The sequence below is a fragment of the Ochotona curzoniae genome, unplaced genomic scaffold, assembly GCF_017591425.1.
Source record: "Ochotona curzoniae isolate NIBS_2020 unplaced genomic scaffold, NIBS_Ocur_1.0 contig_1071, whole genome shotgun sequence".
Lineage (NCBI taxonomy): Eukaryota > Metazoa > Chordata > Mammalia > Lagomorpha > Ochotonidae > Ochotona > Ochotona curzoniae.
In genome coordinates this window covers 22,293,651-22,308,994 of record NW_024464939.1, presented here as the reverse complement: position 1 = coordinate 22,308,994, position 15,344 = coordinate 22,293,651, and the positions used below count along the sequence as shown (strand labels likewise).

Here is a 15,344-nt window from a genome sequence, read left to right as displayed (position 1 = left end):
GTCTAAGCTGCTCCACTTCCCATCCAGCTCCCTGTTCTTGGCCTGTGAAGTCAGTGGAGGAAAGCTCAACTGCTTGGGCCCCTGCACCCACAAAGGAGACGAGAAAGAAGCTCCTGGTTCCTGGCAGCCCTGGCCATTATGGCCTTTAGGGAATGAATGAGTGGATGGAAGACCTCTTTATATAACTCTGCCTTTCAAATAAAAAATAAAATAAAATAGATTTTTAAAAATAACTAATTGTTATGATAAAAGTATGGACATTATAAAAACTCTAAAATGATGATTATAACATCCTGCTAAACCCTAGTCATTCCTACTTACCTCAACTTTCAGAGATATTAACTCTTAACAATTACTAAATTTTGGCCCTGGCACAATGGCTAGTGGCTAAAGTCCTCGCCTTGAATGTGGCAGGATCCCATATGGGTGCCAGTTCCAATTCCGGCAGGCCCGCTTCCCATCCAGCTCCCTGCTTGTGGCCTGGAAAGCAGTCGAGGACGGCCCAAGGTATTGGGTCCCTGTACCCATGTTGGAGACCTAGAGGAAGTTCCTGGATCCTGGCTTTGGATTGGCACAGCACCAGCCACAGCAGTGACTTGGGGAGTGAATCATCAAATGCAAGATTTTATTCTGTCTCACCTCCTCTCGGTATACCTGACTTTGCAATAAAAATAAATCTTTTCAAAAAATTACCAATTTTTTATATATTCTTCCATAATTATCCATTAAAATATTAGCATATACACATATAATTCAAATATCTAAAACATTAATGTGAGATATGTCTATGACATTTTAATTTTTTTAATATGTTCTTAGTTGAAAGGTGTAGACATACAGAAATGTTGAGCCACTGAGACCCACTGATTCATTCCACAATGCCTTCAATAACTGGGACTCTGGACCAAAGTCAGGAGGCAGGATCTCAATTTGGATTTCCTAAATGTGTGGCAGGAATCCACTACTTGAGTTATCATGTGCTGCCTTCCTGAATGAGTAGGAAGGTGGAGTCACAAGCAGAGCTAGGACAGAATGCTGGTGTCCCAAGTGGCATCTCTGTATTGTTTTAAAGATTTGTTTATTTGAAAGTCAGAGTTGAAGGAAGAGAGAGAGAAAAATCTTACATGTGAACCACCACACAGATATCTAATAGCATTGTCTTTGCCTTTCTAGAAGTAAATCTGAACAATATATTGTTCCTTACTCCCTGAAAGATTATACATATTCTGTCCTGGCCAGCATTTTTAGAAGGAGCCTGGAAAAAGAAGTCATTAGTAAGGACATTATAATAAAATTTGTAATTAAGTGACATAGTAGAGAACTTCATAGGCTTAAATTATGCTCTTAATCAAAGAAGAAAGTTCCTAGGATAAAGGTGAAGCTCTGAGCCAGGTCACCAAAATCCCTAGCACAACTGTGACAGAGAAATGCAGATGCAACATTATGTGAGCAGATATATGAGGGATCCGCAGGCCTGTTCGTAACGCTGAGATTCTCATAGTGTTAACAGAGTATTGAGAGCACCTTAACATTTTGCCTCACCACTCTCTGAAGATCAAGTCACCCTGTAGTACCATCTGAAAAGAAAGATTAACCAAATGTGGCCACAAGAATAGCCTGGAAAGTGGGGACCAAGAATTATGTCTTGTGACATTAAGAAACTAACACCTAGCTGGGAGAGAAAATAGGGAACTGATAGCAACTATGTTGGGGTATGTGAAGAGCTGTCAACAGCTAGGAGGTTGTAGGCTTGTTCTGCAGTCCCAGAAGACAGAACATGAGATCAGTGGGCAGAGATTACAGTGAACTAATTTTGGTTTAGATTTATGGAAATTTTATAAATTAGATGTAAATTTTAAAAAATTCTTTTACTTATTAACCCTATTTAATAATTGAGTTGCAGTAAAATCTCAAATATTATATGATTTATTCAAGGTTGCACAGTTGGTGAATTCTAGATACCTCACCTAGGTTTCCTGATTCTCATGTTTACCAATCAATTAACTATATCACATCATCTCTTTAATGAAAGCTGAAGGGAGACCTAAGTTAATCAGAGTTCATTTAAAACTTTAAAAATAGGTGTAGGCCCAGTGTGCTGGCCTATTGGCTAAGGACCTCGCCTTGCACGTGCCAGGATCCTGTTTGGGCACCAGTTCGTGTCCCAGCTGCTCCACTTCCCATCCAGCTCCCTGCTTATGGCCTGGGAAAGCAGTCGAGGATGGCCTAAGGTATTGTAATCCTGCACCCACATGGGAGACCCAGAAGAAGCTCCTGGCACCTGGAGTCAGATTGGCTCAGCTCTGACCATTGAAGCCAGTTGAGGAGTGAACCAGCAGATGGGAGATCTTTCTGACTGTCTCTCCTCTCTGTATAACTTCCTTTCCAATTAAAAAAAAAAAAGGAAGGAAGGCAAGCAAGCAAAGGAAAAGGCATGATTAAAATTCTAAAAAAAAAAAAAGAGCTTCCTGCTGTGCACATAGATGGTGTTTGTGAAGTTGTTTTTTACAAACTAAAAATGGTAATTACTATTTTAAAAGTTAAAAAAAAACCAGAATGCTCCATGAAGCAGAGAGTATTAGAAGTTTGTTCAGAGAAGAGTGGATAACGAATATTCTGGGGAAATTCATTTAAAACTCTTCTTCTGAGAAATTCAACTTTGATCTCTAGGATCCTTTCTAACACTGAAATCACAGGATTCTATGAAGACTTCAAAATACTTGAGGAGACGGACAGAACATTGAAGATGTCTGTAAGGGATAGCTTCACCAACTGTGTAGTTAGTTTGAACAGAATTTGGTACTGGGGTGTGGAATGAATAACAGAAGCCACGACAGAGATCCACTGTTTGATAGTAAGCGCAAGTCCTTTCTTGTTCTGAAACAGTCGATTGTAAGTGGGCAGGAAGTATACTTTGAAACCTAACATTTTTTCCAAGTAAGAAAATACTGATCTTTAAGGTATGGGTAATGATCACTTATGTATTGATTGTTCCTGCCAAATTATATAATTGGCTTTCTGGTTTTATTTTTTTCCCAAAGTTTGACTTTTTTTTATTTTAGATGTATTTATTATTTACTTGGAAAACATTACAGAGAGAGAGAGAGGGAATGAGAGAGACACGTCTTCCATCCACTGGTTCACATGGCTGCAACTGCCAAATCCGGGAGCTGCTTCTTCCAAGTCTCCCTTGTGGGAGCAGGGGCCAAAGGACTTGGGACATTTTTTTTGCTGCTCTCCAGGGCATTAGCAGGAAGTTGGATCAGAAGTTGAACAGCTGGGACTTGAACTGGCTGCTATGTGAAATGCCACTGTTGCACAGGGCAGCTTTACCTGGTATAGCACAGCTTGCCCCTAGAATATTTACTTGTAATATCAACATATTTTGATTAGCATCAATTTTACTTTTTAGAGTTTCCCTATCTGAAGCCCATGCTCGACTGAACTTAAGGAATAAAGTGCTCAAAGAGGATGTGCTAATTGCAGCCTTATTATTTGAAACATCTCTCACCCTGAAATATGGTAATGTATTCAGTTATTAATGGTCCTAACTGGTTTAATTATTTTTTATCCATGGAATTAAAATTTTAGATATAATTAAACATTTTTTTTTGAGTGGTCAAGAAATAAAGAGAGAGGGAATCCTCTGGTTTATTCTTCAAATGCCCACAATGACCCAGTGTAAAGAGAGCCAGAACTTCAAGCAGGGTCTCGCACTTGGGGAGCAGGAATTCCATCATGTCAGGAAACGAGTCAGGAGTGAAACTTAATACTGAACCCAGTCACTTCACTATGGAATATAGGGATCTTAAACCACTAGAACAAATGCCAGCCCCTAAACATTATTTCAAATAATAAGTCTCTATTCATAAAGACCTATTTGAATTTAAATACTGTTTCTAGGTGATGTCATCATTCGATACTTCCTCTTTATGTATTGTTTATTTAAAGTTTGCATTGTTTAAAGAATTCTCAGGAGAGAGGGAAGTACTTAATACGAAATGATTTTATCTTCCTTCTTAAATGTGCAGTAATGTAATGAATCAAGTAGCTGGGTCCCTGCCGCTCATGTGAGACCCCTACTCGGTCCTCTGTACCCAGCTTTGGTGTGGCCCAGCCCTGGCTTTCACAGGTATTGGAGTCAAACAATAGATGAAAGCTGTCTCTCTCTCTCAAATTTTTAAAAATGCAACCAACCACTCTTAACCCAGAATCCATGGAGTCCCTTGTGTTGTGAATTCATGACTTGATATATGAGCTTACACGTTCATGCCTTAAATCTGTTTCTTTCCCTAGAGAGATGGATTATAAGCTTTATAAACTATGTCTTAGAGATTGATTACATTCAGAAAAGGCTAATTATCCTGAAGAAGCTCTATACACCAAGAGGAAAATACGGGTTCCCATTTTTTTTGCTCTTTACATTCTCATTTAACACCATATTTTATCAAATCTAACATGCATTATTTAATGTATCATAAAGGATAAATGCTGCCAAGCTTATTAATGTGCCATCAATGACTAAGACACAACTTGATTTCAGTAAGACAAAATGTCTTTGAGTTGAAAAACTGGTTATCACAATACTAAAGATTCTCGCAGTAGAATATGATGGAATATTGTTACTTGTTGACTTTTTCTCAGACTTTCTTGAAGCATTCAAAAAAGCATTTGAGAGAGATAAAATAGTGAATTTTCTTCCACTTTTGGTTTTTAAAATAAATGTTAGGAAAGCTAACTTTCAAGTTTTAAGCAAAACAATGCCAGCAGCTCCTTAAATATTAGAATGAATAAAAAATAATCTTTTGGATGCAAAAACTCAAAAGATTGGTGGCAGGGATTGAGAGGACAAGGAAGAGTTGAGAAAAACTCCGAGCCGAGTGATGAAGCCATTTGCTAAGACTAGGAAGAGTGAAAGGGTTTGGGAGAAAATTCACATTAACTGAGAAGGCCTATTGCCATATCACTGGATGAAAGACTCTATAGAGTTTTAACCTAGGATTGTAATTTAGGAATCATCAGCATAGAGAGGTCATGCAAAGCAAAGCACTGAATTTAAAAAAAAGAACTTTACTTTACAAAGAGCTCCAGGGCCAGTGCAGTGGCTTAGTGTGATAATCTACCTGTAGCATCAGCATTACATATGGACACCAGTTTGAGTTCCAGCTGTTCCACTTCCTGACCCAGCTCCCTGCTTATGGCTTGGAAAAACAGCAGAGGTCCTTGGACCCCTGCACTGACATGGGAGACTAAGAAGAAGCTCCTGGCTTAAGTTAATAATTGAAACTTAAAAAGTAAAGCAGGAGGGGCTGGGAGAGGAAGGGATGAAGGAGAGAAGATTCAGTTCCAAGAAGGTCCCAAATAATTCCAGTATGCAGAGCCAGGCCTTTGGCACGGCAGTCAAGTTGCTGATCTAGACACCTGCAGCTCACAGCAGAGTGCCAGGTAAGTCCTTGGTATTTTGCTTCTGACTCAATTTCCTGCTAACTTGCAGGAAAATATCAGTCCCTATCACTATAGAAGACCCAAGTGAGTCCCCAACTCCTAGCTTAAGCCTGATCAAGCCCTGGCTATCGTGGGCACTTGTGGAGTGGGCCAACGGATATAAAATATCTGCTTTTCAAATAAAATGAAAATTTTTAAATTAACTCCAGTATTTAGAAATAGAGTAAATTAAAACAGGAGGAACAAAGGGAAGCAGCAGCACAGGTGGAAAGCAAAGGTGTGTTAACTGCTTGAGAAAGCTCTTTCCAAGGTTACAGTGTGGTCCCACACGACTCAGTGTCAAGTATTTTGGTTGAAAATAGTTTCATATTTTGTATTATATTTTCATTTACACTAATTTCTCTCATTTAGGGGCCAGCATGTTTTGTGTTGCTCCAAATGCACTATTTCCATTTGATCTTTATAACGAAGAATATTTAGAGCAAAGAGATCGCTACCTGACTCAGTGCCAGCAACAGCTCCAGCAGTTTATTGCCACATGTGGACCTGGGACAACCGTTCTATCCAGTGATGAATAAGCGATCTGGGGACATGTACATGATTTTTCCATTCCTAAGAAGCCCTGTTTGACTTTTAAGTAATACTTAAGCTAACTTTTACGTTAGAATTCCCAAACATATGGGGCCCAGCACAGTGGAACAGCACACTAATGCTCTGCCTGCTAGCACTGGCATCCCAACTGCTTCACTTCCAATTCAACTGTTTATGGCCTAGCAAACCAGTCTTCCGGCCCCTCTGCTCACATGAGAGATCCAGAAGCTCCTGGCTTCGGATCAGCTCAGCTCTGGGCATTGTAGCCATTTGGGGAATACATCAATGGAGAATCTTTTGTCTCTCCTTCTCTAATCTTGCCTTTCAAATAAATAAATCTTTTAAAATATATAGTTCCTTCAAGACGGACTGCTAAATAAATGCTAATAGAAAACCTCCAAAGTCCATGAAATTTTAGAGGAACAATTCAGAAAGAGTTGCCAGAGAAGCCCATTAAACTTTTTAGGGGCAGCCAGTTGAATTAAGACCTCTGCATCTCAGATCCAAGTTATCTGGGTTTAATACTAAGCTCTGGCTTCTGATACCACTTGGCAGTAAGAATCAGGTTCAAGTGACTGGAGGTCCGCAGGACCAGTTTCCACCTCTAAGAAAGCACACTGCTGAACAGTGTGGGCAATCGTGGAGTAAACTAGCAGATGGAAACAGTCTGCACCCCTGGTACTATCCTCCCAAATTAAGACACCTCAATACACCAGTGGTGAAACCAAAAATGTTCCAATGTGAAAAATAACTTATGTAGTTCACCCTACTGATCACAAGGTGGCAATAACATTTTCTACAAATTTGAAGCTATTTTTTTTTTTCCTAAACCTGTGAACTTGCCAAACAGATGAATAATTTTTAAGACGTTATAATAAAGACCCTGCACAATGGCTTAGCAGCTAAAGTCCTTGCCTTGAATGCACTAGGATCCCACATGGGCGCTGGTTCTAGTCCTAGCAGCTCCACTTCCCATCCAGCTCCCTGCTTGTGGCCTGGGAAAGCAGTCCAGGACGACCTAAAGCCTTGGGACCCTGCACCTACGTGAGAGACCTGGAGGAAGCTCTTGGCTCCTGATTGGTGCTGCACCGGCCGTTGTGCTCACATCAGGAGTGACCCACCAGACAGAAGATCTTCCTCTCTGTCTCTCCTTCTCTCTGTATATCTGACTTTGTAATAAATAAATCTTAAACAAAAAAAAGACTTTATTATAAGACAGTGACAGAGGAGAGACAAAGACCTTCCATCTGCTGGTTCACTCGCCTAATGGCCTCAACACGCAGGGTGGGCCAGGCCAAACCAGCAGCCCAGAACCCCACACAGGTGTCCCAGCTGGATTGTATGGCCCATGTCCTCTCCCCATCCTCACTTGCTGCTTTCACACTCTCCAAGAGCTAGATCTGAAACCAGCTAGGTCTTTAGCCAGCACTGATATGGTACACAGGTTACAGAAGCCAGAAAAGCTCTTGGAAACTTCCCCTATATAATAACCAGGTTAAACGAAAATAATCTACATGGATTCAAGGAGCCAATCAATAATCTATAGATTCCATGTGTATTTGGAAATTGGCGCTTTAACAAGAAGTTTCCAAAGGGCCATCAAACCATATCTGCCTCTTAAAAATTATGAATCCTATTTATTCCTCAAGTTTCAATGCTTAATGAATCCTATTTACACAAAAAACCATCACAAACTTGATAGTTAGCTGGGATAGTCCCATACACTGGTTTTAAAATTGGCTTTTTAATCCTTAGTTTTTAAGTTTACAAAACAAAAATTTTATGGTCTAGGGCCCAGCGGTGTGGCCTAGTGGCTAAAGTCCTTGCCTTGAATGCACCAGGATCCCCTATGAGCGTCGGTTCTAATCCCGGCAGCTCCACTTCCCATCCAGCTCCCTGCTTGTGGCCTGGGAAAGCAGTCGGGGATGGCCCAAACCTTGGGATCCTGCACCCGTGTGTGAGAGATCTGGAGGAGCTCCTGGCTTTGGATTGGCACAGCACCGGCCATTGCAGTACTTGGGGAGGGAATCGTCGGATGCAAGATCTTCCTGTCTCTCCTACTCTCTGTATATCTGACTTTGTAATGAAATAAAATAAATCTTAAAAAAAATTATGGTCTAAATGTTCCTATGCATGACATCATGGAATTGTTTTTAAGATTTATTTTTATTGCAAAGTCAGATATACAGAAAGGAGGAGAGACAGAGAGGAAGATCTTCCATCTGATGATTCATTCCCCAAGTGACTGCATCAGCCAGTGCTGTGCCAATCCAAAGCCACGAGCCAGGAACTTCCTCCAGGTCTCCCACGTGGGTGCAGGGTCCCAAGGCTTGGGCCATGCTCAACTGCTTTCCTAGGCCACAAGCAGGGAGCTGGATGGGAAGCAAGCCTGCAGGGATTAGAACCAGCACCCACTTGGGATGCTGGCACGCTCAAGGCAAGGACTTTAGCCACTAGGCCATCGTGCCGGGTCCCATGGAGCTTTTTAAATCACACAGCTTTTCTCTCCACAGGACCTTGAGAGGTGATTTATTGAAAAGCATTGCTCATCAAAAATATTTTTACTAATATTACAATTCTGTATTATCTGTACTGTGATTCAGATTTTTTTGTTCACAAAAATAGGTGTCAAATAAACAAAATCCAAAGTTAAAATATCTTGAGTGACTAGAATGCAACCATTCAAGGACTTTATTACCCAGCAATCAGAGACATTTATTTTCCAATAATTTACTACGAAATTATTTAATTATCAAATGAGTGTGAATTTTCATCATCTGTTCATCTTCTTTGTCTAATTCTACATTTTGCTTCCAACCTGCTGTATGCCACACCTTCAAAGAAAAACAAACAAAAATCAGAAAGCAGTAGTGAAAACTATTCCATACCCAAACCAATAATCTTGTGTCCCTCCCTCCCACATAACATGGGGCATATGGACTGAGTTCCTGGCTTGCAACTTCAGCATGTACACCAACCCCCATGTCAGCAACAGGGGAGTGAAAAGATGGGAGCTCTCGTCTCTGGTGGAGGGGAGGGAACGTTAACACTTGTAAGTACCCCTCAAAAACAAATGTTGTAAAAAGGAAATAGAACTTGACACTCAAAGGCAACTTCAAAAGGAACTAGCCAAGGCTGGCACTGTGGTGCAGTAGGTTACGCTGTTTGTGACCCTGGTATCTCTTATGAGCTCTGGGTCAAGTCTTGGCCACTCCTGCTCCAGTTTCCTAATCCTGCCACAGCACATGGAAGATGTACACAGAATTCCAGTCCCTAAAGTTTCAGCCTGGCCTAGCTCCCGCTGTTCTGGCTATTTGGGGAGTGAACCAGGGAATGGGTGATCTCTCCATGCCACTTCACTTTTGAAATAAATACATCTTAAAAAAAACAAAACAAAACAAAAAAACAACACAACAAAACAACTCTGTGCCTTTAGTAGCCTATCAGACACTTGTGGACAATCCACAGAAGTGGCTGCTTGACAACTCATACTTACTTGAGGCACTGAAGTGTTTTCAAACACCACAACCAAAGGAGTGAACAGTCAGTCACCTGCAGCTACATGTGTGCTGAAAAGAAATATTTTACCCATTAAAAACAACTTTCATTACACTGCAGTAATTGACATAATCAATATAAAGATCACTGGCATCTCAGTTTTGATGTAATTTCATCAAAGAAACCCTCAGCTGGGTAAACGGCAAAAATTCAAGTCATCATTGTGCCAGCAAATACACTGACCTAAGTCAAAATTTTATGTATCACCCTGGGTACTGCCATAGAACAGCTACACCAGGAGCACAAAGTCACATACCTTGACATGAACTTGAGGTGCCTCAGCATACATCACGGGCTCCTCCAAGTTTAGTCCCAGGCATTTTTGATAGACTTGGATATCTCTCTGTCAGAACCTTCACGCATCTTCAAAACCCACAGGTTTTGCAGTACCTAAAAGATAAATATTTGTAAGTTCTCATTTGCATTGCCATTTGTCAGGGATATGAAGAAGTAAGAATCTCATTTCTTAAAAATTTCAATTTCTATTTAAGATCCGATGTGATTTATACACAATTCTAAGAACATTCTGATATTCACTTCCACTTCCCTCCCTAATAATTTCCTTATCAAGCACACTTGCAAACCAACTCCCAACTTGCTTCTTTAAAGCACCACTTCAGAATAACTGCACTGAACAATTCTTTTAAATCCCTGTGGTGATCTGATATGTGCTGGTCAGTTTGATTAGGCACTAATCATGTCTTAGATGATCTTCTTTCCAAGCCGGTGGAATAGCATTTATCACTTCTCTGCTATGTAGCAGCATTGATATTAAGGTACTATGGGTCCTAATGAGTAAACAACCATTGCTTTTCTGTCTCAGAGCATGACAAGGATGAGCTATGAGCCAGCCAGGTGAAAGGTCAGGTATACAAAGACAAACACACAAACCTGCAATTAAAGCATCACAATGGGAAATCTGTAGAGAAAGACATCATATGTTAGCAATACTGCACACAGCTGACATTGCCAAGGGCATGGCCGTTGTCTCACACAACTGCAAGACGATAAATCTTTGAATATGACAGCTAACAGAAATGATTTATTAAGACATATCACACTGCACCTTGAAAACAATTTATCATTATTTTGATGTTTCATTTGGTATTATTACCAATACAGAACACAAACAGTGTATTACAAATAACTTGGGGATTTTTTTTTCAGCTCAGCTAACTCAAGGTAATTATATTTGCAACTGTATTTTTACATGGTTTCAGAAAATCAACATTTGGAAATCAAGAGACTAATAGATACAAATTCCAGGTGTTGTCTTTGAACAGCAGAACACACACTAAAATCTTACAGTATTAGTACTAAAACAGTTTTGTTTTGTTCTTTGGTACCAATTAACGGGACAGGTACTTGGCATAGCGTTCACACAGCCTGGGACACCCGCAGCCTGCATGGGAGTGACTGGGTTCCAGTCCTGGATGTCCCAGGCTCTGCTTCCCAATGGGCACCTACCCTGGCTCAGGCGCCTGGGTTCCAGCCCCGCCACGTGGCTGCTGCGGTCCTTCGTGCACAACACCAGTGGATAACGATTTCTGTCGTTGGCTTTTGAAATTAACAAGTGTTTTGTATTTTAAAAAATCCCAAGTCTTAGCAATGGATGTAGATTAAACACCTCAAAACCAAGAACTGATGTTACTACCAAATAGCCAATTTTAAGCTATCACATTCGTCCTGTTTAACCTCTTCACTACCCCAGCTATGTATTTTAAACTGGGAGAATGAATATGCCAACTTTTACCGACGAGTTACTCATCTTACAATTTCGTTTTGATTTAAGGGTTTTGTTTTGTTTTGCTGTCTCCCGGTTGAGTCTATGATGTTCAGAAACTTGGAGTCTTTGGGTCTCCAGTACTTGACAAGTTGACAGCAAAGCACCGCTAGCTAGGAGTCGTCTTGGCACCTAAGAGCTGGCCCCTCCCCTTCTACACAACTGCCTCGTGGTTACAGGAAACTAAGCAGCCCACGCAGGGAGGCGGAACCGCCAACGCCGCACCCGCCTCACTCCGCCAGGGCCACAAAAGGCCGAGCCGCGGGCGGGGCCTGAAGCCAGGCTTCCTACTAACTCTCCAAACTGGCATCTGCTACGACAAAGAACCCGGTAAGAGGCGAAGACGGTCACCCACGACGGCGGACAGCGCAGCTGGCCCGCCGGGACACCTCGCGGCCGCCGCCCGGACCGAGCCCGCCCGAGTGCAAACGACGCGCTGGCGCCCACGGGGCAGAGACACCAGAACAAAGAGCGGCCGGGACTAAGACTGCCAGAGTTCTCACCTCCAACAGCCCGGCCAAGGGCCAGCCAACTCCGCCGCGGAGAACGCAGGGCTGCCCGCTCCTACCAGCCGCTGCCCTCGGTGCCCACGCACGAAAGGAAGCGGGGATGCCCCGAGCCCCGCGTAAACAACAAGCCTCCCTGAGGCCCGCCCCTTCCGGTCCGAGGCCCCGCCCCCTCCGGCCACGGCGGCCGCGGAGCGCTACGTGTGCTGGCTGTGCCGCGCGGAAAGCTGCGTGGGAGGCCTGAGCTTCGCAGGTGGTGTGTCGGGCCCGGGTGTGTGTGTCCGGGGTGCTGGTGTGTCGGGCCCGGGTGTGTGAGTACGGGTGTGCTGGTGTGTGAGGCCCGAGTGTGTGCACGGGTGTGCTGGTGTGTGAGGCTCATGTGTGTGTCCGGGGTGCTGGTGTGTCGGGCCTGAGTGTGTGTACGGGTGTGCTGGTGTGTCAGGCCCGAGTGTGTGTGTAGGTGTGCCGCTGTGTCAGGCCCGAGTGTGTGCACGGGTGTGCTGGTGTGTGAGGCTCATGTGTGTGTCCGGGGTGCTGGTGTGTGAGGCTCGTGTGTGTCCGGGGTGCTGGTGTGTCAGGCCCGTGTGTGTGTATGGGTGTGCTGGTGTGTCAGGCCCGAGTGTGTGTGTGTATGGGTGTGCTGGTGTGTCGGGCCCGAGTGTGTGTACAGGTGTGCTGGTGTGTTAGGTCCGAGTGTGTGTGTAGGTGTGCTGGTGTGTTAGGCCCGAGTGTGTGTATGGGTGTGCTGGTGTGTCAGGCCTGTGTGTGTATGAGTGTGCTGGTATGTCAGGCCCGTGTGTGAGAGTGAGCTGTTTTACTAACCACGCAAATGCTTATTCGACAAGTTCATGACGCGCTCAAACCAGCATAAAGGCTTCAAAGAAGGGACTGCTGTTGCTAATGCAACCCGGTTGCTTCTGATCCCTCCCATATTTTGGTGTTTTAAAAAGCGGGACAACCCGGTTTAAAAGTAAAAGGTGCTGGAAAGGGCTCCTTCAGAGAAAAATCAGTTGCCACCATACCTAGTGTTACTGCTTTTGTTGATGAGAGAACTCAGAAGCCTTCATAAAGTGAAATCGTTGCTTGCCGTATGCTGTGGATGTTGGTGTTTGATAGCCCTCTTGTGCCTAGGGAGTCCAGGCTGCGTGCACTAAACTGGTTTGCGGTACTGCCTAGAGGAGAGAGATTAGTGGTCCTGTTTCCAGAAACAACACCACGAAAGCTAATCTCTAAGTGACTGAGCTAGCAAGAGGCCATCTCTCCTTTACAAAATCAGAAATCAGGACATTAAGGCTAAGTACCAGAATACCAATTTGCTTCAAAGTAACTTACAATGTGGAAATCTAAATCTAGCAAACAAGTTGACATTATACATATTTCCTGAAGGATTCCTCTCTGATTAAGTTTTTGCTGAGTGCAGGAGTTTGGAAACTTTCAATATGCAGCATACTAGAAATTCCCGTCAAGAAGTAGTATGGGTTTCGGCCTTCATACACCCATCCCTACCTTCCCATTGCTTCTACAAGCCTCCATTAGCATCCAAGACAAGCACTTCCCCCAAATGTTTCCCCGCAGCTTTCCCAAAGGCATGGAGCACATTGGACCCGCAGGTGACAAGTAGGGACGTAGGCAAGCTGGAGCTGTTTCAGGGCAAGTGGGAAGAACTGGAGATGAGCCCGGCCATTTCCTCTGCCACAGGTGCTACCTGGGGTGCAAACAGGGCACCCCTCAAATGCTGCCAGAGAAGCTGGGTTGGGTAAATAGATACAGAGGAAGCTACCAGCTGAAGGACTTCCTGTGTTCTTTCTTCAGAGTGGATCCAGTTAAGTTCCAAGACTGAAGCTCAGGTGTGTCTAAAACTGTACAGTCACCCATATTTAAGATGGTCATTTTAGGTGAGTGACTTTAATGAGCTCTGACAGGATAATTCCATTCATTAAGTAAATGTCTGCTTTCAGCTTATTGCAGCAGAGGGAAAAACTGAAGTGGATTCTTGAAAGGGAGGCGTGTACTCACATTGTTCCACATTACGAGAAATCTGGAGATAAAAGGTACTAGGATTGATTAATTCAGCAATGCAGCGTTGTCAGGATCTGGTGGGATTCTCTGAGATTTCTGGTTGTCTCCTCATAGCTTCAAGAAAGGGCCCTGTTATATTACAACAGTGGGAGATCATGGTGTTGTGGATTGCACTCATGCATGAAGCCCCAACAGACCAAGCCACCATCGAGTCCCTCTTGTTGAATAGCACTGCCCCCAAAGCCTGCCAAGCACTCAGGTGAGACAGCTCCTGATCCTGTCTGAGAGGAGTCTGTGAGCGGAGCTATTCATCTTGCCCACTCGGTCTTCACTTGAGTGATACGCACACTTAGCCATCTGGAGCAATCTTGTGCAATCCTTTGTTGTATTTCTCCCCGTTGCTTATCTATTCCCAGAAATGTCCTTCTGGAAATGGGGTGGTTTTTTCAGCAGTCTCCTTTGAGACAGCACTCTGTTCCTGGAGATGTCTGGCTCACTTCTGAAGACAGCAGTATCTGCTGGGAGACATCTGCCCCGTCGCCTGACGGGCTGCCTTCCTAGGCCTCACTGATGCATGTTCGCTGTGCAGTGAAAACTGAAAGTTTCTGTCTTTGGATTTGAGTGGGATTTTTGTTTTGTTTAACATATGCTTATTTGAATGGCAGATCAGCAGAGGGAGACTTTTTTCCATGTACTAATTCACTTCCCAAATGCCAGTAGGACCAGCCATGCTGCAGGGAGGAGCCTAGAATTCCATCCACACCTTCCCTGTGGGTGACAGGGGCCCAAACACCACAGGGTCCTGTTGCACCACAATACCCATCTTAAGGCAGGAGTTCTGGTTACAATTTGTGCATGTAAGAACACTTCCTGAGACTCACTGAGACAGTTGGGCCTGTGTGCCCCAGGCCTACCTAACTCGTCCTCTGGAATGCATTTTGTCTAGCTCAGTGTGCCTAACATTGAAATATTCATTTTAAATAAGATAGCCTAAAACCTTGGGACTCTGTACCTGCATGGAAGACTTGGAAGAAGCTCCTGACTCTCAGTTTCTGGTTTCTAACTGGCCCAGCTCCAACCCCTGTACCTATTTGGGGAGTGAATCAACGGATGGAAGATCTTTGTGTCTCCTTTTTGTCCTGTTGTTCTGCCCTGTCAAATAAAAATAAATAAATAAATATTTTTTAAAAATATAGCCACTTGTGGGACAAGCATTTGGTCTAGTTAATCCTGCAGCCAGGATGCCCACATTGCCTATCAGAGTACCTGGGTTCAAGTCCTGGCTCTCCTTACATGGGAGGTGTCAGGTGATGGCTCATGTAATTGACCTCTGTCACCTGTATGAGAGACCTTAATTCAGTTTCTGGCTCCTGAGTTTGGCTTAGCTGTAGTGGGCATTTGAAGAATGGACTGATGAATGGGGAGGCTGTCTCGCTCGCTCA

The 15,344-nt window shown here is 43.5% G+C and overlaps 1 protein-coding gene, 1 long non-coding RNA gene and 1 other non-coding gene across 3 annotated transcripts in view; 1 reads left to right on the top strand and 2 right to left on the bottom strand.

Annotated features, from left to right (window-relative positions):
• The window catches only part of MCMDC2 (minichromosome maintenance domain containing 2), a 28,543-nt gene extending 22,266 nt beyond the window's left edge, over nt 1-6,277 (top strand). Inside the window, exons 14-15 of the mRNA XM_040994767.1 lie at nt 3,413-3,522; nt 5,857-6,277. Coding sequence (XP_040850701.1) covers nt 3,413-3,522; nt 5,857-6,023 — 277 coding nt within the window. The 3' untranslated portion in view covers nt 6,024-6,277. The remainder of the gene's footprint in view (nt 1-3,412; nt 3,523-5,856) is intronic.
• Nucleotides 6,278-8,704: 2,427 nt separating this feature from the next.
• On the bottom strand, nt 8,705-11,992 carry LOC121165822. Its single transcript, XR_005885318.1, has 4 exons — nt 11,881-11,992; nt 9,851-9,984; nt 9,533-9,605; nt 8,705-8,870 (listed from the first exon to the last, which is right to left on the bottom strand). It is a non-coding gene; the product is annotated as an uncharacterized LOC121165822 (long non-coding RNA).
• Nucleotides 9,681-9,765, bottom strand: LOC121166787. The gene has a single exon (XR_005885483.1). It is a non-coding gene; the product is annotated as a small nucleolar RNA SNORD87 (small nucleolar RNA).
• Nucleotides 11,993-15,344: the final 3,352 nt, after the last annotated feature.